Raw genomic sequence first — 22122 nt, forward strand, 5'->3', positions numbered from 1 at the left:
CTTTGTTAAAGCTATTTTATTGAGATCAGTCTGGACTTTTTAAAAAAAAAAAAAAAAAAAAAATCCACACTTGATTTTTGTTTTATTTTTCAGAAACCGAGCGGGAGACCAGGTGACGTACAAAGCGAAGGATCATAGTGGAGTCCGTGAAGCAGCGCCACCCTCCCAGTTATGTCTGAGTTTGATTCTTGATGCCTATCTGTATATTCTAAACCGTGCAAAAACTTTCGGTTAAGTTATCATCCAAGAGGACTGTGCCATTGAGAATTACTTTACAAATAGATTATTTCACTCTTTCTGGACCACTTTTTCGAAGCAGGAAACCGTCCAGTAAAAGGACCCAAGAAATCCTCACGCACATTCACTGCAAATGGACCCGAAGAGGAGCAGTATTTATTGGTGATCCTGCTTACTTGAAGAAGCCCGCATTTATTTTGTATACCTGCATTGTGCAACAGAGTACCTCCCCTCCAAAGGGAACAACACCTCTGAGGCGTCGCATGTCGCGAATCAAGAGCACTTTAGACTCTGTATCGAAAGCCGTCAGTGGCACTCACACCGAGCTCATTGGAAAACTTGTACGATTGAAGCCCAGCCTAAGCATTTCGGCGAAAGATTCAGAAACCGAGATAGGGGTGCCATGTGAAAGGTCAAGGAAACTAACCGCCTCCAAGTCTGGTAAAGTTCTGGATCTGAACCAGACATTAGAAAATACCATCCACTCATTTTCCACCTCAGCTACTGGCTCCGAACCTGCAGATAATTCTAACAAGAAGCCACCCAGTAATCGTGCAGTTGATCAAGAGAGTGATGGAAGAGCAAATCTTTTCCATGCCAGCTATATTACTACAAATTTCGGCGAAACGTATAACTTTGTGGCAAACCATATCAACAGTTATTTTGGAAACTCTGGGCAAATGGATATAGAAAAGGGCAATAAATTACCTTCGTGTGACCCAAAACGGGCTGAGACAGATCCCACGTGGATAGCATCTTTTAAATCAAAAGTAAATGGAGCAGATGAACAAAAAATTGATGGTTTGAATACTTGCAACGCCCATACTGCTGCACCTGGCAGATCTCCTCCAACTCCATCTACAAAAAAGAGTTTTGCTAACTTGCTTTCATACCCAACAAACAGTGTCCAAGCATTTGTGGATACCTGCTTTGGCAGCTTTGTTCCCAAGCTGCGAATTGAAACGAAAGAGAATGCCGAAGACAAGAATAAAAAGCGGAAGGGTGTAACCACAGGCAAAGACGTTGAGCAAACTATTGCCAAAGAAGCCAAGTCAGTGGATGATAAAGTCAAACACCTAACTCTTCAGCGAGAAAAGGTAACATTGTGAAGTTGTTTCGCTGCATCCATACAAAATGGTATCTTTTTCTCTTGGGCAAATTGACAAAGAGTAAAGGTTGTCCTCCCTTTCCTACAACGAAGCAAAATACTGCAGATGCTGGAAATCTGAAATAAAAACAGAAAATGCTGGAAATACTGAGCAGGTCAGGCAGCATCTGTGGAGAGAGAAACACACTTAACATTTCAGGTCGATGACCTTTCAGAACCCCCCCCGGCCGAGTGAAGAAATTTCTCCTCATCGCCGTCCTAAATGGCCGACCATTGTCATTTCTCTCTTTACTGTTTGTAGGACCTTGCTGTGCACAGACTGGTTGCCGTGTTTGCCTACACAAGAATGGTGACTGTGCTATGAAAACTGCGCATCAAAAAGCACTGGATTATTCAGTTTGCTTCAGAATTTTGCCAGACTGGGTCAGAGGCCTAAAAAAAATATTTAATCATTGCAAATGGCATAAATTAAATACTTAGATAATTATCAAAGCTGTGAAGCACCTGTACTATAACTTGGTTGTTAATTGGATTAAATGAACCACAGTAATCATTTTCTAATGGTCAAAATACAGAAATTTGAGATGGGCTAGCTTCAGTATGGAAGAAGCTTCCACATCAGTGTGTTGAAAATCTGAACCAATCTCTTCCTTAGGCAGTCCCTTGGAACCGAAGATGACTTGCTTCCACATTAAAAATGAGTTCTCAGGTGACTGATGAGTCCAATGCGGGACCTACAGTCTCTGTCACAGGTGGGGCAGACGGTGGTTGAAGGGGCGGGTGGGTGGGGTGCTTGGGTTGAAACATAGAAACATAGAGATAGGAACAGGAGTAGGCCATTCGGCCCTTCGAGCCTGCTCCGCCATTCAATGAGATCATGGCTGATCTTCGTCTGAGATCATAGCTGATCTTACCAGTTCAGTACCCCGTCCCCGCCTTTTCTCCGTAACCCTTAATCCCCTTAGCCTTCAGAAATATATCCAATTCTCTCTTGAAAATATTTATTGAATTAGCCTTCACAGCCCTCTGTGGCAGGGAATTCCACAGGCTCACCACTCTTTGAGTGAAGAAATTCTTCCTCATCTCTGTTCTAAATGATTTGCCCGCTATTTTTAGACTGTGGCCCCTGGTTCTGTGCTCCCCGGCCATTGGAAACATTCTCTCTGAATTCAGCCTGTCCAGGCCTGCCATAATTTTATATGTTTCGATGAGATCCCCTCTCAATCTTCTAAACTCCAGTGAGTACAAGCCCAAACTATTTAATCTCTCTTCGTAGGTCATTCCCGCCATTCCAGGTATCAGCCTGGTGAATCGCCGTTGCACTCTTTCCATGGCAAGAACATCCTTCCGCAGATGGGGCGACCAAAACTGTACACAATACTCCAGATGCGGTCTCACCAGCACCTTGTACAGCTGTAGTAAGGTATCCCTATTCCTATACTCGAACCCCCTTGATATGAAGGCCAACATACCATTTGCCTTCTTAATCGCCTGTTGCACCTGCATGCTCTCCTTCAGTGACTGGTGCACAAGAACACCCAGGTCCCTCTGCACTTCCCCATCTCCCAATCTATTGCCATTTAGATAATAATCTACCCTCCTGTTTTTACCCCCAAAGTGGATAACCTCGCATTTATCCACATTATAGTGCATCTGCCACGTATCCGCCCATTCCCCCAACCTGTCCAAATCGCACTGTAGCCTCCTGACATCCTCATCAGAGCCCACCCCTCCTCCTAGTTTAGTGTCGTCAGCGAATTTGGAAATATTGCATCCAATTCCCTGATCCAGATCATTTATATATATTGTGAACAGCTGGGGTCCCAGGACAGATCCTTGCGGCACCCCGCTGGTCACTGCCTGCCACTCCGAAAACGAGCCGTTTATTCCAACTCTCTGTTTTCTATCCGCCAGCCAGTTCTCTATCCACGTTAATACTTTGCCCCCAATTCCATGAGCCTTAATTTTGCATGATAATCTTTTGTGTGGAACCTTATCGAAGGCTTTCTGGAAGTCAAGGTACACCACATCCACTGGCTCTCCCCCATCTATTTTACCAGTTACTTCCTCAAAAAATTCCAGCAGATTAGTCAAACACGATTTACCCTTTGTAAATCCATGTTGACTCTGTCCGATCCTTTCCCCATTTGTCAAGTGCTCCGCTATTTTATCCTTAATAATGGACTCTAGCATTTTGCCCACAACCGATGTAAGGCTTACTGGTCTATAATTCCCTGCTTTCTCTCTACCCCCCTTTTTAAATATTGGGGTAACATTAGCTACCCTCCAATCCACGGGTACTGTTCCCGAGTCAATGGAGTTCCGGAAGATGATCCTTAGAGCATCTGCTATCTCCAGGGCCACCTCCTTAAGTACCCTAGGATGTAGTTTATCAGGCCCTGGGGATTTGTCGGCCTTCAGTCCCCTCAACTTACCCAACACCATATCCCTAGAGATACTAATTTCTGTCAGCTCCTCCCTCTCATTAGTCCCTATGTTTGCCGATATTCCTGGGAGGTTATTTGTGTCCTCCTTTGTGAATACAGAACCAAAGTATGAGTTTAATTGGTCTGCCATTTCCTTATTCTCCATTATATATTCTCCCGAATCGGACTGCAAGGGACCGACTTGGGATTTTACCAGTCTTTTCCTCCTGATATACCGATAAAAGCTTTTGCAGTCTGTCTTTATGTTTGCTGCAAGTTTACTTTCGTATTCTATTTTCCCCTTCCTGATTAATCCCTTTGTCCTCTTTTGCTGTATCCTGTACTGCCCCCAATCTTCCGGTCTGGTGCTTTTTTTTGCCAGTTGATATGCCCTTTTTTTTGATTTTATGCTGTCCCTAATTTCCCTCGTTATCCACGGTTGAGTCACCTTTTTAGGTTTATTTTTATGCCAAACCGGTATAAACATGTTCTGGAATTCTTCCATTCTATCTTTGAATGCTTGCCATTGTCTATCCACTGTCAATCCCCCCAGAAACACCACCCAATCAATCTTACCCAATTCCCGTCTCATACCCTCGTAATTCCCTTTATTTAAGATCTGGACCTTAGTCTCTGATTCAATTTCCTCACTCTCCATCTCGACTGAGAGCTCGATCATATTATGATCGCTCTGACCCAAGGGGCCTCGTACAAGAAGATTGCTGATAAGTCCCTTCTCATTGCACAATACCCAGTCTAAAATGGCCTGATCTCGAGTCGGCTCCTCGACATATTGGTCCAGATAACCGTCCCGAAAACATTCCAGGAATTCCTCCTCCTCAGAATTTTTACTAATTTGGGTAGTCCAATCAATATGTAAATTAAAGTCACCCATGATGACAGCTGTGCTCTTATCGCACGCTTCTCTAATTTCCCTTTTTATGCCTTCCCTCACCTCCATATTACTATTTGGAGGCCTATATATCACACCCACTAACGTTTTCCTCCCCTTGCTATTTCTCATTTCTACCCATACAGATTCCGTTTCATCCGAGTTAATATCCTTCCTTTCCATTGCATTAATCCCCTCCTTTACCAGCAATGCTACCCCACCTCCCCTACCTTTTTGCCGATCCTTCCTAAATATTGTATATCCCTGGATGTTAAGTTCCCAGCCTTGCCCACCCTGCAGCCACGTTTCTGTAATCCCAATCAAATCATACTTGTTTACCTCTATTTCCACAACTAATTCATCCACCTTGTTCCTAATGCTTCTAGCATTAAGATACAAAGCCTTCAGGCTTGCTTTTTTCACACTCTCATTATGAATTAGTTTGGCCCTTTGTGTTTCTCTCCTTTGCTTATTGCTTCTCACCTTTCTACCATCTATTTCTGACTTCATATGACTTCCCTCTTTTCCACTACCTAGGTTCCCATCCCCCTGCCAAATTAGTTTAAATCCTCCCGAACCGCCCTAGAAAATATTACCCCGAGGACATCGGCTCCCTCACAGTTCAGGTGTAGACCGTCCCCTTGGTACAGGTCACTCCTCCCCAAGAACTGGTTCCAATGCCTCAGGAATTTAAATCCCTCTCCCTTGCACCACTGCTCAAGCCACGTATTTAGCTTATCTATCTTACTCTCTCTAAACTTATTAGCTCGTGGCACTGGTAGCAATCCAGAGATTACTACCTTTGAGGTCCTACTTTTCAATTTAGCACCTAACTCCCTAAATTCAGCTTGTAGGACCTCCTCCCTCTTTTTACCTACATCGTTGGTACCTACATGTACCACGACAACTGGCTGATCCCCCTCCCCCTTCAGAATGCTCTGCACCCGCTCCGAGACATCCTTGACCCTTGCACCAGGGAGGCAACATACCATCTTGGAGTCTCGGTCTCGGCCACAGAAACTCCTATCTATCCCCCTTACAATTGAATCCCCTATCACTATAGCCCTATCCCTCTTTTTCCCGCCCTTCTGTGCAGCAGAGCCAGTCATGGTGCCCTGGACCTGGCTGCTGGTGCCTTCCCCTGATAAGTCATCTCCCCCAACAGTACCCAAAACGGTAAACCTGTTTTGGAGGGAGATGACCGCAGGTGACTCCTGCACTACCTTCCTGCCTTTACCCTGCCTTTTGGTCACCCATTTACTGTCTGAGCTAGCCTTTACCTGCGGTGTGACCAACTCACTGAATGTGCTATCCACAACATCCTCAGCATCGCGTATGCTCCAGAGTGAGTCCATTCGCAGCTCCAGCGCCGCCATGCGGTCCGCTAGGAGCTGCAGCTGGACACACTTCCTGCACACATAGTTGTCAGGGACAGTGTCCCTGATTTCCCACATGGCACAGGAGGAGCATGACACGGGTCCGAGCTGCCCTTCCATGACTTAACCCTTACAATACCTTTTTATTTACTACGATTTAGCTTAATTATTGAATTCTACTTAGAATAAGTTTGTGAAAGTACTCACCAACCAGTCACCTACCTGTTTTCTGGTGTTGTATTTTCACTGCCGCCTCCTGTCCTGGAACCTTTTCCACCTAGGTTAGGCTCCTGAAATAAAATAAATTGAACCTACCTTTTCAACTTCCCCTAACCCCTAAAAGGTTAGAGGAGGTGGAAGGGTGGGAGACACTACACTGTAGTGTTTCGGGTTTAGCAACAGCTCCACCTATATAAGAGTTACTGGCCTCCTGCTCTCCCGACTGCACCAGCTGCTCCCTGGTGACGTCACACACTGATTACTATTTACCCCTCTCCTCTGCTGTTGATTTGGTACGCCTCGCAACTGCCGCCGGTTTTTAAGCCGGGCTCCTCCTCGCTGCTCTCTGCTGCTCCGAGTGGTCGGGCCTCGCAACTGCCGCCGGTTTTTAAGCCGGGCTCCTCCTCGCTGCTCTCTGCTGCTCCGAGTGGTCGGGCCTCGCAACTGCCGCCGGGTTTTAAGCCGGGCTCCTCCTCGCTGCTCTCTGCTGCTCCGAGTGGTCGGGCCTCGCAACTGCCGCCGGTTTTTAAGCCGGGCTCCTCCTCGCTGCTCTCTGCTGCTCCGACGTGCGCTCCTTGCGCTGCCTACGCTTGGCTTCCGCTCGCTCCCGGCGAAGAGACTCTAGGTGTTCGGCGCCTTCCCGGATGCTTCTCTTCCACTTTGTGCGGTCTTGGGCCAGGGATTCCCAGATGTCGGTGGGGATGTTTCACTTTTTCAAGGAGGCTTTGAGGCTGCCCGCCTGGGGTTCCCTTGCCGTGCCGGAGCTCCGAATAGAGCGCTTGTTTTGGGAGTCTCGTATCGGGCATGCGGACGATGTGACCTGTCCATCAGAGCTGATTGAGCGTGGTCAAAGCTTCGATGCTGGGGATGTTGGCCTGAGCAAGAACACTGACGTTGGTGCGCCTATCCTGCCAATGAATTTGCAGGATCTATCGGAGGCAGCATTGGTGGTACCTCTCCAGTGCTTTGAGGTGCCTGCTGTACATGGTGATGCACAACTGGGGAAAAAATACAAGCGTACACCTGGTTGGCTCAATAGTTCTGCAGGTTCCAAGCCAATACACTGTGAAAAGTTTCCTGTATACCGCCTTTCGTGCTTCCCAACTGAGGAATTACTTTTGAAGCACAGTCACCATTGTGTAGGCAAACACGGAAACCGCTTTGTGCACAGTAAGGCCCAGTAATGAGAGAAATGACCCGTTGAGGGATAAATGTTAGAATGATGGAATCTTACAGCACAGGAGACCATTCGGCCCATCGTGTCTTTGCTGGCTCTTTTGAAAGAGCTTCCCAATTAGTCCCACTCCCCTGCTCTTTCCCCATATTCCTGCAGTTTTTTTCCTTTTCAAATGTATATCAATTCCCTTTTTGAAAGTTACTATTGAATCGACTTCCACCGCCCTTTCAGGCAGCGCATTCCAGACAACTTGCTGCGTAATTTTTATTCCCTCATCTCCCCTCTGGTTCTTTTGCCAATTATCTTAAATCTGTGTCCTCTGGTTACCGACCCACCCACCAGTGGAAACAGTTTCTCCTTATTTAATCTATCAAAACCCCTCATAATTTTGAACACCTCTATTAAATCTCCCTTTAAACTTTTCTGTTCTAAGGAGAACAATCCCAGCTTCTCTCCTTGTAAATTAAGTCCCTCATCGCTGGTACCATTTTTGTAAATCTCTACACCTTCCCCAAGGCTATTCACTTTAAGTGCAACAACACATTGACCAGACATTGGGAGATGAAGTATCACTCCCAGGTTTCTTTCTAAATCCCTCTGCCAATTCAATCCCATGCATTGTATACTTGTGTAACATTTTTGGCCATACAGCGATACCTTACAATTAGTGTAAAATTACACTTGCCATGTTGCCCAAATCCATACCCGACCCAAATCTTCTGTTGTCTCCTGTGCCTTCCACTCTAGGGCCAATTTAACAAGCTCATATTTAGTTCTTGTATCTAGGTCATTAATATGGAACAGCAAATTGGGCGCAAGGATCTGGCCTCCATGGCACTCTACCATTTTATTCTCATATTTTACCTCATCACTACAGTTTATTTTTAAAATAAATTTCTCATCCAATCTGTCCAAGAAAAGCTACATCTTGGAGAGTCGCATTAACCACTTTGTCTGCAACATCCTCAAAGTAGTCAAGGAGATCCTTGACTAGATCCATGCTGGCCATTTCTCTTACTGCTATACAGGTACTCCTCTAGCCTGCCCCTTAGAATAAATTTCATTACTTTACCCATTATTGAGGATAGCTTGATGGGCCTGTCATTGCCAGGACATTGGAAGAGCTGCCCTGCTCCTCTTCCAGTCATGCCATGGGATTCTTGGGTCCGCTTGATAAAGCCTCAGAAAGCAGTCCTTTGACACTTGAGATCTGTGACTTTTCTCTTTGTACCCCCTCATGGATTTGGATTCCTTGTGTATGGTGACTTGTACTCTACTGTTCTGTCTTTTGGTTCAGCATTCTATTGCTTACTAAGTCTACTAATACCCCCAGATCGTTCATTTTCCCCCTAAGCTATTTCAGCACTCTTCATGGAGTAAGTATGATGCCTTTTTTTTCATCCTATATGCAATACTTTATACTTCTCCATATTAAATTCTATCTGCTATTGGTCTACCCACTTGCCTAACTCATTTTGTAGGACCCTGGTTACATCTTCAGCTGTCCCTTCTAGTTTGGTAGTGTCTACAAATTTGATCTATTCACATTAAGCTTCTGAATGCAAGTTGTTCTGGATTGGAAGTAGTAAGGCCTCCAACACCAATACCTAGGCTACTCCACACAGTACAAATTGACACTCGCCCCACCGTTAGTTCCTGAATATGTATCCGCTGCTTCCTATCACTCTGCGAATTTCTTATCCTTTCCTAGATTACGCTATGAATTTCCAACCTTTTAACTTGAGTAACAATATAGAACTTAGTCAAATTCTTCTTGGAAGTCTTGGTTAGTCTGTATCATGGGGCTTTCTCCAAAAAAAAGTCACCCCTGGGGGAAAGCCGCATCTGTCCCAAGTCCAAAGGAATTGCGAAGACACGGAGCAAAGTTTTTATTTCTTGTATCACAGCATTATCACTGTTCTTTGCCTAGATCATCGCTAAGTTCAGTGTGGATAACCGGACAAGAGCTCTGGTACAGGCACTGCACAGAGCCTCTGATGTCAGGGTCTACATTCATCGAGTAGAAGAGCTGAGTTACCACCTTCTGGAGTTTCCTGAAACCAGGGCTGTGGCTGTCAAGGTAAATGAGAGACTGAAGTTCTTATCTATTTATTTTTCTAAGAGTGAATTTGTTGAAATTTGCGTTGTTTACAACTCCCCCCAACCTTGCTGCTCTGCTCCACTACACACCAGACAAGGGTCGAACTTGAAGCGATTTCCTAGCGTTGTAAAACAAGTTGAGGTTGCTCTCCTATGGCATTGCATTTGGGATGTCAAGACCAAGTACTGTATTTAGCTCAAGCAGGGTTAGAGGCAATGTTCTCTCTCAATTTTTCTTTTGGTGCGGTCCATTTATATTTGTTGTGCAGCCGCGTAATGCAGCGGCAGCAGCTGGTGAGCGGCCTGTGCGGGACCTTGCTATTGGTGCTCGGCCGCACACCTTAGAGTGAACATTGCTTAGAGGGTGTAGAGAGATAGTTGGATCCAGGTAAAGAGGGATGGGATGGGGTGTAGGGGTGGGAGGAGTTTTGGTGAGAGGGGATGGAAGCAATCGCGTCTCAAGAACCCTGATATCCTTTCAATGGGTGGGGATTATAGGGAGTGAGTGGGGGTGGAAGCAATCCCCTCTCAAGAACTTTGATATCTTTTCAATGGGTGGGGGTTGCAGCGGATGAGTGAGGTAGAATCATAGAAAGTTACAGCACGGAAGGAGGTTATTTCGGCCCATCGTGTCCGCGCCGGCCAACAAAGAGCTCTCCAGCCTAATCCCACTTCCCAGCTCTTGGTCCGTAGCCCTGCAGGTTAGAGCATCCCAAGTGCACATCCTAGTACTTTTTAAATGTGGTTAGGGTTCCTGCCTCTACCACCCTTTCAGGCAGTGAGTTCCAGACCCCCACAACCCTCTGGGTGAAGAAATTTCCCCTCAAATCTCCTCTAAACCTTCCACCAATTACTTTAAATCTGTGCCCCCTGGTTTTTGACCCCTCTGCTAAGGGAAATAGGTCCTTTCTATCCACTTTATCTAGGCCCCTCATTATTTTATACACCTCAATAAGGTCTCCCCTCAGCCTCCTCTGTTCCAAGGAAAACAAACCCAGCCTATCGAGTCTTTCCTCATAGCTAAGATTCTCTACTCCCAGCAACATCCTTGTAAATCTCCTCTGTACCCTCGCTAGTGCAATCACATCTTTCCTGTAATGTGGTGACCAGAACTGCACGCAGTACTCTAGCTGAGGCCTAACTAGTGTTTTATACAGTTGAATCATAACCCCCCTACTCTTGTATTCTATGTCACGGCTAATAAAGGCAAGCATTCTGTATGCCTTCTTAACCACCTTATCTACCTGGCCTGCTACCTTCAGGGATCTGTGGACATGCACTCCAAGGTCCCTTTGTTCCTCTACACTACTCAGTGTCCTACCCTTTAATGTGTATACCCTTTCCTTGTTAGCCCTCCCCAAATGCATTACCTCACACTTACCCGGATTGAATTCCATTTGCCACTGTTCTGCCCACCTGACCAATTTATTGATATCTTCCTGCAGTCTACAGCTTCCTTCTTCAGTATCGACCACACAGCTGATTTTAGAATCATCTGCAAACTTCTTAATCATACCCCCTATATTCAAGTCTAGATCATTGATATATACCACAAAAAACAAGGGACCCAGTACTGAGCCCTGCGGAACCCCACTGGAAACAGCCTTCCAGTCACAAAAACACCCATCAGCCATCTGCTTCCTGTCTCCAATCCAGTTTTGAATCCAACTTGACACTTTGCCCTGGATCCCATGGGCTTTTAACTTCGTGACCAGTCTGCCATGTGGAACCTTATCAAAAGCCTTGCTAAAGTCCATATACACTACATCGAATGCACTACCCTCATCTACCCTCCTTGTTACCTCAAAAAATTCAATCAAGTTTGTCAGACACGACCTTCCCTTAACAAATCTGTGCTGACTATCCTTGATTAATCCATGTCTTTCTAAATGAAGAGTTATCCTGTCCTTCAGAATTCTTTCCAATAATTTTCCCACCACCGAGGTTAGGCTGACTGGCCTGTAATTACTCGGTCTATCCTTTTCTCCCTTTTTAAACAATGGTACCACATTAGCAGTCCTCCGGCACCACACCTGAAGCCAGAGAGGATTGAAAAATGATGGTCAGGGCCTCTGCTATTTCCTCTTTTGCTTCGCTTAACAGCCTGGGATACATTTCATCCGGGCCTGGGGTGTGGTAGCTAACCCATCTTAAGGACCCTGATAGCCTTTCAGGTTGCTGGGGATTATAGGGAGTGAGTGAAGGGTGGAAGCAATCCCATCTCCAGGACCCGATATATTTTCAATGGGTGAGGATTGCAGGGGGTGGCTGGGCTCGAAGGTGCTCTCGGGGCCTGACCCCCTCGGGAGGGCTGGAATGGGTGTGGGAAGTTGCAGGACTTCCCATCTCCAGGGCCTGAATGTTCGATCGGTGGGTCCTTCCAGGTGATGAGGTACATGTTTAATTCCAACAATTGGGGGTGGTGGGTCAGTGAGTTGGGCTTTGGAGGGAGCAGGGTGACAATTCAGTTGCAAAGGCAGAGGTTCCAGGTAGCTGCTCTGCAGGGCTCTGAAAAAGAGTGAGAGTGTTGGTGTGGGATCGCAGAGCGGTGTGGGCCCACAACAGATGGAGAGTATTTTATTTTACAGCTGCAGTAGCGGGCAAATACTGGCCAAGGAATTGGCATTGCTGTGCTGTGAACGGGCCGCTGAAGAGTTGACCAGTAAACCGTGGGGGGGGGGGGGCAGGAAATAGGACCAGAATCGGTGGTAATCGGGCCATCAAAATCTAAAAATATGTAAACACAAAATATTAATATAACATAGATATAGTTATTGAAATGTAAAACATTACTTGAATTGAAATAAAAAATCAAACTGATGTGAAGAATCTCGGGCTGGGGTGAGAATGAGAGGCTGGCTTAAGGCCGCACAGAAGAAGAGCCAAGACATTTTGGCTGGGGGGGATAAACATTACTTGGAGAGGGGAGAATGAACAAAGTTAATATAATTTATGCAGTTAAAATATAGTTTAAAATTTAACTGAAGATCTCGCCTATTTACTCAACTCACACAAAAACCCATTAAGGCAACGAATGAGATTCAGTCCTGAGAAGAGGACTCCCTACTGCTCCACAGTGTCACTCGGTGGCCAGAATGTGGAACTGCAGGTAGACCTTAAACTGTTCTTCGATTGTCACATCACTTCGATTGTCACATCCCAGAGATGTCACAATGGGGAAAATCCTATTTATAAAAAAAAAATGTGAACAGACAGGCATTGTCAAGGTGTGGACACAGTTAATATGGGAAAGTCCATAGACACAGTTGATGTAGGATTTTTGAATGGAAAGATGACTGTGCATACTATTCTTAACAATGTTTGCATACCTCGATTTATAACTTGTCACTAGGATTCTGGTAAAGGATAATGGCAGGGTTGTGGATCGGTTGTTCAACTGAACTGAAATCGCCCAGCAATACAAGTAATTGTAGATTTTGTCCTTCCCAAATCGCGGCTTGTCTTGAGAAAACATTTGAGCGTAATGCCAGGCTGCAGTGCTGATGGCTGTAAAATCTGCCACTGTTGCTGGTAGTGGTCCGAATAATATAAGGTGATGAATTCAGACTGTGACACAAGAATTGAGTTGCACACGTTCAAGTGTATTTGGCTTGAGTACGACTGCTCCCCCCTGGCCCCGACCAGGTATTGTTACCAAGATGCTAAGTAAGTACGAGTGGGTTAAATAAACTGGTGATATTGTAAAGAATTCTAGAAGAAAAGAACATTTGGTGCATTAAGTCTACTCCTTCTAACAGAATGATGAAAATGTCAATCTTAGGTTGCAGTTCACACCTTTGAAACTGGACTGATTTGATTTTGCTGGTGATATTTCCAGGGGTCAAGGGAGTTAAAGAAAAGTTCATTGGCATTATGTATTAATTGCAGTATAATGTACACATCTGTAACGCTGACAAGAAGAGGGGGCAATTTTCTGGACCTTGTACTAATAGACTGAGCACTCCTGATCTGCTGTTCTCTACTGAGTGTGCAGTCAACAAGCTTTTAAAACACAAGATCACAGTCACCTGAACAGAACTTGATTTATCTTGTCTTTTGTTTTTAACATTAGTGAGCTGGTGCAGTGTGGGCTTCAGTGGATGCTTCCCACCCAGAACAGGTGGGAAGTCAGTGGAGGGATTTAAATGAGGTATGGGAGTTAAAAAAAAAACTAACTCATCGCAGCTTAGGGTTGCAAAATTCTGGGAATTTTTAAAAGAGGAAACTTTCCATGGGAATTTATGGGAATTGAGTTTTTTTGCACACTGATGGTTTTTGTCTCTGACCCTTATATTATCTTTGTCGTCAAAATAGACATACTGTTCCATACAAATAAAAACAGGCTTTCAAAACTTTATTTAGGTTATAATTTTGAACTTTATTGAACCCCCACAAAAAAGACCCATCTAAAATAAAATAAAAAGAGCGTCAGCTTATTTAGCCTGTAATTTGTCCTTATTTTGTCCCTTTTGAGTCTTCTACTCATGAGTCTTCTGAGTCTTCTACTCCTCATTGCTCCTCCTGATTCTCTGACTCTGGCTCTGACGTGTCCATTTCCTCCTCTGTGTCACTGTCTAGCTGTGTGGTGGACACTTCTGTATCTGGCTCAATAAGTTGTAGGTTCGCCCGGATAGCCACCAGTTTCTCCACTCTCTTGTTAGTCAGCCTGTTGCGCACCTTTGTATGCGTATTCCCAAAAAGTGACCAGTTTCGTTCAGAGGCCGCTGATGAAGGTGGGATTTGGAGTATCACTGATGCAATAGGTGACAGGGCCTCAGATGCACAAAGTCCCTTCCACCAGGTATGTGCACTGATATGCTTGCATGATTCCCATATCCCATCCCCATTCCAAAGACCTTGCTTGGTAGAGAACTTTGCCAGACTTCCCAGAACTTTGCCCACATCCAGATTGAGATGGTGTGAGAGGGTAGAAATCACACTGTAAGCGCTGTTGATCTGTTCTCCAGAAAGTATTGGTCTCCCAACATGCTTTGGGTCCAGCATGTATGCTGCAGCATGAATCGGCTTGACACAAAATTCTTGACGCGTCTGTATGAATTGAACAATTGCCTTCTCCTCTGCTTTGAGCAGCTGGGATGTGGGCAGGGCAATGCTGATTTGTTCTTTTAAATCAGCAAAAAGACTGAGAGCATCTGACAAGACAGCGTCATCTCCTTCAATCTGAGCAATTGCAGATGCTACTGGTGAGAGGAGTTTAAGGCTGCTAACCACTCTCTCCCAAAACACATCATCCAGCAGTATTTTCTTGATGGTGGTTTCCATATCCCCAGACTGGGATATTGCCATTTCTTGCAGCGACTCCTTACCCTCCAGAAGGCTGTTGTACATTATGACAACACCACCCCATCTAGCGTTGTTGGGCAGCTTCAGTGTGGTGTTCTTGTTCTTTGTCGTTTGCTTAGAGTTGTAGGTTGCTGCAACTACCTGTTTTCCCCTGACATACTTAACAACTTGCTTGGCTCTCTTGTACAGTGCTTCCATGGTTCTCAAACCCACGATGTCCTTGAGGAGCAGGTTAAGCCCATGAGCTGCGCACCCAATAGAGGTAATATGAGGGTAGGCCTCCTCCACTTGAGCCCAAGCAGCCTTCATATTCGCAGCATTGTTAGTAACTACTGCAAAGACCTTTTGTGATCCAAGATCGTTGATGACCGCTTTCAGCTCATCAGCAATGTATGTGCCTGTGTGTCTGTTGTCCTTCGTGTCTGTGCTCTTGAACACTGGGAGAGGAGTGGAGACGATGTAGTTTATGATGCCCTCCCCTCGTACATTTGACCACCCATCTGAGATAACTGCAACACAGTCTGCCATCGCTATCGTTTCTTTGAGCTTTCCTTGGACTCTGTTATACTCAGCCTCCAGCAAATAAGTAGACAAAGCATGTCTGGTGGGAGGACAGTATGCAGGGCGAATAACATTGAAAAATCTCTTCCAGTACACATTGGCTGTGAGCATGAGGGGTGAGCCTGTTGCATATACAGCTCGAGCAAGGCACTCATCTGCATTCTTCTGGCTATGGTTATCCATTGTATCAAAGAACCTTCCAAGTGGGCCAGGAGTTGCTGATAAGGAGCCTGATGCTGAATGAGAACCATCATCATCTTGAATGGAAGCTGAGGAACTCTGGGCTGACTGCTGTGAGCTTTGAGTGAAGTTGTTGCATTTGGATAAATGCTGCTGCATCTTTGTGGCATTCTTTACATATGGCTTTCTACAGTGTTTGCACATGTACACAGTCTTTCCATCTTTAATGCCTGGGGTAAAATGCTTCCACACATCCGACGGTAAACGTGGCATTGTTCTATGCAGAGAAATAAAGGGCATTCATCTCTGTGTCGAACTGCGGTCGATCAGCACGATTGCAACAGGGTGAGTACACTTTTGCTGATGCTCCGTGTGATGGAAGCATGACCTGTACACACACGACGCTACATCACCAATAGTGTATTATTTTGTATATTTTAAATTGAAGGACAACAGAGTTCAACAAGTAACTGGTGTGGTAAACCACTGTTATACCTGCCTGTGTGGGTGTTTGTATTCCACTGTGTACATGTCTGTACATGCCTCGGCTGACTCCTCCCACGAGTCCAGGTATAAAGGTGACTGCTCCACAGTCCCTCTGTATTCTGGACTGGTCGACCACTTGAGGCACACCTTCATTCTCTTGTTAATAAAAGCCTGTTAGTTACTCGCTTAACCTCAGTCTTTTGAGTAATTGATAGCGCATTAACTGGTTTATTTGGTATAAAGTCTGATTTACTTACTGCATCATCACAACATCAGCAGAAAACAAAATGACTTCCCTCAGGACCCCTAACCTGGATCTTAAAAAAAACTATAGCAGTCTTACAGATGGCCGCAGGCCAATCACAATTCGATATGCAAATATTACCAATAGAGGGAGCTAATCGCTCATCCAACCAATCAGGACACATTTGTTCACAGTCACACACAAAACTTGTAATTATTAAAACAAGCCAAGTAAGAAGATAAATATATATTGATTAAGAAATTCCTTAATAATTAAGATTCCATCTCTGTTAGTAATTTTAAGAGAGGACCTGTGGGGGGGAAAAAAGAAAGAAATACAAAAAAAAACATTATGCTAGCATATGCTTTTTTGGGCAAAATTCCCAAGCTAAACTTCCCGTGGAAAATTTCCGGAAATTTACCGGAAACTTTCCACCCCTTTGCAACCCTATCGCAGCTCAACCCGTCCAAAACTGGCCCACAGTTAAAATCGGGAACTAGTTTTTAAATGCCTAATTCAGCAAAAAATCTAGATTCCATTGCAGTACACATTGCTTGCCGCTCGGTACTGCTATTACACTTTGTATGGAAATCTCTCGTAACCGGCACCTAAATAGCCGGAAATCTCTCTTAACCGGCAAAATTCAGGAGTCGGTTCAGGTAAGTTTTACTGTATATTAGTGGCCATGTAACCGGGGTTCCTGGATCTGTGGCCGTGTAACCGGGGTTCCTGCACCTGTGGCCGTGTACGGGGCTCTCGTACCTTAGTAAGTATACCTCTCTGTAATCCGGACTTTTTTGATCAACCGGCACCACGCTGGCCCTGTCGGTGCTGGATAAAAGTTTCCTGTAGAACACATCAAAAAGAGTACTTAAAAAGCACCAGAGAGCTGGCTGTGGACAATTACAGGGCGTTGTACAAAATATGTGACTATTGCCTTTCCACTGAGTGTTTTCATGGATATTTCATTTCTATTTTGGCAAGAATGGCTAGCTGTACTAACTTTTATTCCATTAAACATGCATTATAAATCCTGTGATGAATACGTCGAGCTTTTAAAAATGATTTTTTTTTTTTATAAACAGGAGAAGCTCATTCCTTGCTTGTTGCGTTTGAGGCAGGCAAGTGATGAAACCCTTCAGAATGCAGTCAGGGAGACTCTGGCTTTGATTGGATATGCAGACCCTATCAAAGGACGTGGCATTAGAGTCTTGGCTATTGACGGAGGAGGAACGAGGTAATTACTTTTCTGATTTTAATAAATGTTTGAAGTACGGCTTTTAATATTGCATCACGATAGCCCTCCCTCTTCATTATCTTCACCAAACAACATACCATCAGACCAACAGGCAAATAGTTCCCAAGGTTTGTGCCAGTGCTGCTTTTGGTTGGTTGCTTGGAGGCCTATCTGTGACACTGATGTTGCACTCACCCTTGGTTTTTTTGAAGGGTTTGGTGCTGCTTAGCTTTTGCCTTGATCCTTCCTACAGTAAAATAACTTTGATTTTAACCTGTAACATTGTGTAATGATATTGTTAATACACTGGGGGAAGGAAGGTTTGTTAGTACATTGCGATTTTACTCGCACCTAGATTCAAATCCAGCCCACGGTGATGGGATAATGGTTTCCCACAAATGCCTATAAAGGCCCTGCATTAAAATAGCCTGGACAGCCTCAACACACTTACTGGTTTGTAGTCCAAAGTGTCTGCAATTGAGCACAAACAGACAATCTTTCTCAAAAACCATATGGAGTGCTGGTATGAAAAGTATAAAAATTCATATTGGTGCATTAGGAGTGCTCATCTAAGACCCTTCTCAAGTCACATATCTGGGGCCGAGTGTAAAGGATGGGGGATCTACTTGGTCGCAATAGAATTGGTGCCAGTTTCACTCAAAAGTTCAGAATTTTAGCTCCTGCTAAACAATGAACACTAACCAAAAGTAGCTTTTCTTAAAGCAATTGAGCAAAGTTTATTTACAACAACCACATGAGTATTTGCTTCCATTTACAACTTCAGCCCAGGTACAGATAAGACCTGCAGAGACTCACTGCATACTTGAGGTTAGGGGCAAAGGCTTCTTTTTCTGATTAACAGCTGGTCTCTCGGGCTTTCTTCTGTGGGTATAATCCAGCAGATGCCTACAGGGAAGCATTTCATACACTTCAGCTTAAACGCTGCAAGGGCTCGATTCCGCTTAAACGCTGCAAGAGCTCGAGACAGTTGTAAGAGAGGGATCAGTTTATTCCTCGCCCTGATCCAATGGAATAATTGCACTGCTTTGAGCCCTGGAGGTGACTTCAACTAGAAACTGTTTACTAGCAGCTCCTCCCTGCCTGAGGAAGGGATTGCAATATTGATTTTGAAGCAGTAGGAGGAACAGTGTTCCAGCCTGAATAGGTTTATACTGGAACATTAATGCAATGTGCTGCTAAACCAGATCCTTCCAAACACAGTGAGACAAAGGCAAGCTAAAAACACATCATTAAGGTGGATATATTACCCCTGTTTTACAAGAGCGGAAGGACCTTTCAGTCTGTAGGTGGTTGTGTTGTGTGAGACGAGCAGTTCTTGATACTGATTCCAGGTAGCCCTCAAGTAAAAGTTGCATTCTCCAATGAGCATACAAGTGAGGGGTAGAGACAGAAGACTTCTTGTTGAAAGGGAAGAACAAAACAATACAAAGCAGTCCAAAAAGAATTAATAGTTGAAAACTAATTAATTGCAACTGAGCTCAGGTAAGCAACAGGAAGAATCTTGAGAGCAGTAGCATATAATGACATTTAATAGCATTACCATTGCTGAAACTCCCACCATCAGCATCCTGCGGGGCAAACTCCTGGAACTCCCTACTGAACAGCACTGTGGGAGTACCTTCACCACACGGCCTGCAGCAGTTCAAGAAAGCGGCTCGCTGCCACCTTATCAAGGGCAATTAGGGATGGGCAATAAATGCTGGCCTTGCCAGTGATGGCCACATCCCATGAACAAATAAATTATATTAAAAAAAAAATTAAAAAAAACATTGAGCAGAAACTCAATTGGATCAGCCACATAAATGTTGTGACTGCCAGAACAGATCGGAAGCTAGGTATTATGCGGCGGGTGGCTCACCTCATGACTCCCCAAAGCCTCTAATTAATTAAATAGAATTACAGTGCTTGATTTTCTGATACTTTAAGCTCTGCAGCCAAAATAATCAAGCAATTGTAAAAAAAAAAAAAAAATTCTATCGAGTCCTTTTTCAGTGTCTTAACAGCTATCTTAGAAATTTGTAACATGGGCGCTACTAGCTCCATGGAATTCATTCTTGCCGTAGTGACTCGGATACATGATACAAGCGAATTAGGAAGTGAATCTCAAGGCCTTTATACCAAAAAAAATAGCCTATGATGTCGTAGGTGATAACTTTGAAAAAACGAATTTCCTAGCAGGATCCTCCCTGATGGGAAAGCCGTTCTAGTTATTGGCTCTATCTCAACTTTCCCTACATGGTCTGAGGAATTAATGAAACCTGTTTTGGTCTGTTAGAAAATAATTTAGTATAAATTATGGGAAATCCTTTGAAGCTACTACCTATTCACCAAAAAAGTCTGCGCATTTCACTTGTTCTCTTTCTAGCCCCCACCCCCTGCCATTCGCTACAGACCCACAAGACAACAGAAATTTCTTCCAGAGAGCAGCCAAGAGAAGCCATTTTAAATTTATATTTGATATGTATTTCCTACAGGCAGAGATATTTGTGTGCAGCCTACAGGCTGTTGGGCTAAAAGGCCAAAATCAGATTTGACAAACAGCAGGCATGGATTCCATTTATTAAAAAAAAACAGAACCTTGGCCTTGTTGCAATTTAAATTTTTAAAAATGAAGCATAGATATTTTCTATAATTTATAACCTTACAGGTTCCTGTTTCCATCCCAAATGTCTTCTGTCGAAGTTCGAGCAAGACTCAGACGCCTGGTAACTGGCAAACAATACCTTTATTTACTTGTACAAGGGGAGAGCAGTACAATCAAAGGTTGATACTTACAACTCCAACGAACGTTTACAAGAGGCTCATATTTATACATTGGAGTAAACAAGTTCCAGATAATCACGTGGCCATTACATCATTGGTTCAGCAACACTAATTTCTTAACAAAACAACTATTATTAAACCAAGCCTATTCTTTCAATTCCGCTTCTTATCCCTACCAGTCTAACCACCTGGACCACAAGCTCCTATCTTGTCTCACTGCAGCGTATGCCTCTGAGGTGCCGAATTGTGATTGGATACCGTACAATAGCTAGTTAACCATATCCTGTAGTGATTCAATCTTCTACCTAGCAGTTAAGCCCTCGTGACCTTTATTGTTCCTTAATACTAAACCACAGGTCTACGTGCAGATGTCCCTCTTCCTCCTTACCTCAGTTGGCAAACTGCCAGTTCTGCTTTGCTTGCACTTAGCAAAGCTGAAATTCCTCTTTTACTCCCTTTTCGAAACTAAAAACATCTATTATTACTTTGTGCAATTCATTCCTTTGCGAAGCCATTTTGCTAGCTAGATTGTTGGCCATTTTATTTACACTTCCACACTTCTCTGATCTTGCATGGATATGTGTCATTTGTTGAGAAGCCTGATTGAGGGTTATGGAGCTTGATGTTTGTTTTTTCAGGGGAGGTTGGGGAAGGAATTTAGTGTTATGTAAAATAGGGGATCACCTAGGTGGTGCGGGAGTGAAATCCACAATGGAATAATTATACATGGATTCTGGATGGAGCAGTCTTGATGGGCTGAATGTCCTCTTTGTGCGTCAACTTCGCTTATGCCGTCGTCTTTCTGTCAAGTTTTCCAGGAAGGTCTGCATTCCTGGGAGCTGATCTTGCGGAACTTTGTCTGTTAGACTGAGCCCAGGGAGCTGACGGGTGAATTTCTGAAGTCTGACTGACCACTGGGGTACGAGACTCCTTTGAGGCCAAGTGGATCCCATGTGGTCATCCAGCTCCTTAAGCATTTAGTCCATCATTGTGAGATAAAGAATAGATTTGCCTTTCTAATCTAGGCTTTATTAACTTAAAAATCCGGTAGCACATCTTCAACACCCAGTCCCAACTAAAGGCTGGAAAGAACTGAATTTAAGATGGCCACCACAAATCACATGACATCAACTACCAATGAGATTACAGCATATATCCCAAGGCAGGAAACAAACAACCAATCACAATACTTCTTACTAAACATAAAGAATAATCACCACACATTGTAACTACTGCTCTGTTCACCTGGCTGTTTTATCTCTTGATAAAGCTCTGTATCTCCAGGTACCACTTGTCTGATGCTGTTGACACAGATTTTGTGTAAACACACAGTACCAAACATAACTAATTCATTAAACAAACATATGCCAAAAAGAGTTTCCCAATTAGCTGCACTGATTTGTGATTCGCCATTATGTATTAAGTGCTTCATTCCAATCATGACTTACACCAATGGCAAGTAACCTGCCATTACAGCGGATAGATTTATATAATTTGTACATTACTTGAATTGAGAGCATTAAAAAGTAATGTTTATTTGCAATGAAATAGAACATAACATTTTGATTGCAGCAACAGTATTTGTTGCACCACTTAAGTTAGAAATTATTGATTTTTACTTTTACTGAGAAGGCATGAACTTGGATCTGCAAATAGATCGAGCAGGTGTTGAAAGAAATGCTTTATTTGTCACAGGGGCCTGGTTGCTCTTCAGACCCTTCGTAAACTTGAAGAACTGACAGGAAAACAAGTCTATCAACTCTTCGACTACATCTGCGGGGTTAGCACAGG

At 44.1% G+C, this 22122-nt stretch overlaps 1 protein-coding gene across 2 annotated transcripts in view; it reads left to right on the plus strand.

The window, feature by feature from the left end:
* Window positions 1-395: 395 nt before the first annotated feature.
* Window positions 396-22122, plus strand: part of pnpla8 (patatin-like phospholipase domain containing 8) — a 79530-nt gene continuing 57803 nt past the window's right edge. Inside the window, exons 1-5 of one of the 2 annotated variants that reach the window (XM_086008647.1) lie at window positions 396-1334; window positions 2622-2768; window positions 9366-9515; window positions 17396-17547; window positions 22027-22121. In XM_086008647.1, coding sequence (XP_085864773.1) covers window positions 501-1334; window positions 2622-2768; window positions 9366-9515; window positions 17396-17547; window positions 22027-22121 — 1378 coding nt within the window. In that variant the 5' untranslated portion in view covers window positions 396-500. The remainder of the gene's footprint in view (window positions 1335-2621; window positions 2769-9365; window positions 9516-17395; window positions 17548-22026; window position 22122) is intronic. The other variant, XM_086008648.1, reaches the window with a different exon arrangement.

The sequence above is a fragment of the Somniosus microcephalus genome, chromosome 16, assembly GCF_052327205.1.
Source record: "Somniosus microcephalus isolate GS21.2 chromosome 16, FLI_Smic_1.0, whole genome shotgun sequence".
Taxonomy (NCBI): Eukaryota; Metazoa; Chordata; class Chondrichthyes; order Squaliformes; family Somniosidae; genus Somniosus; species Somniosus microcephalus.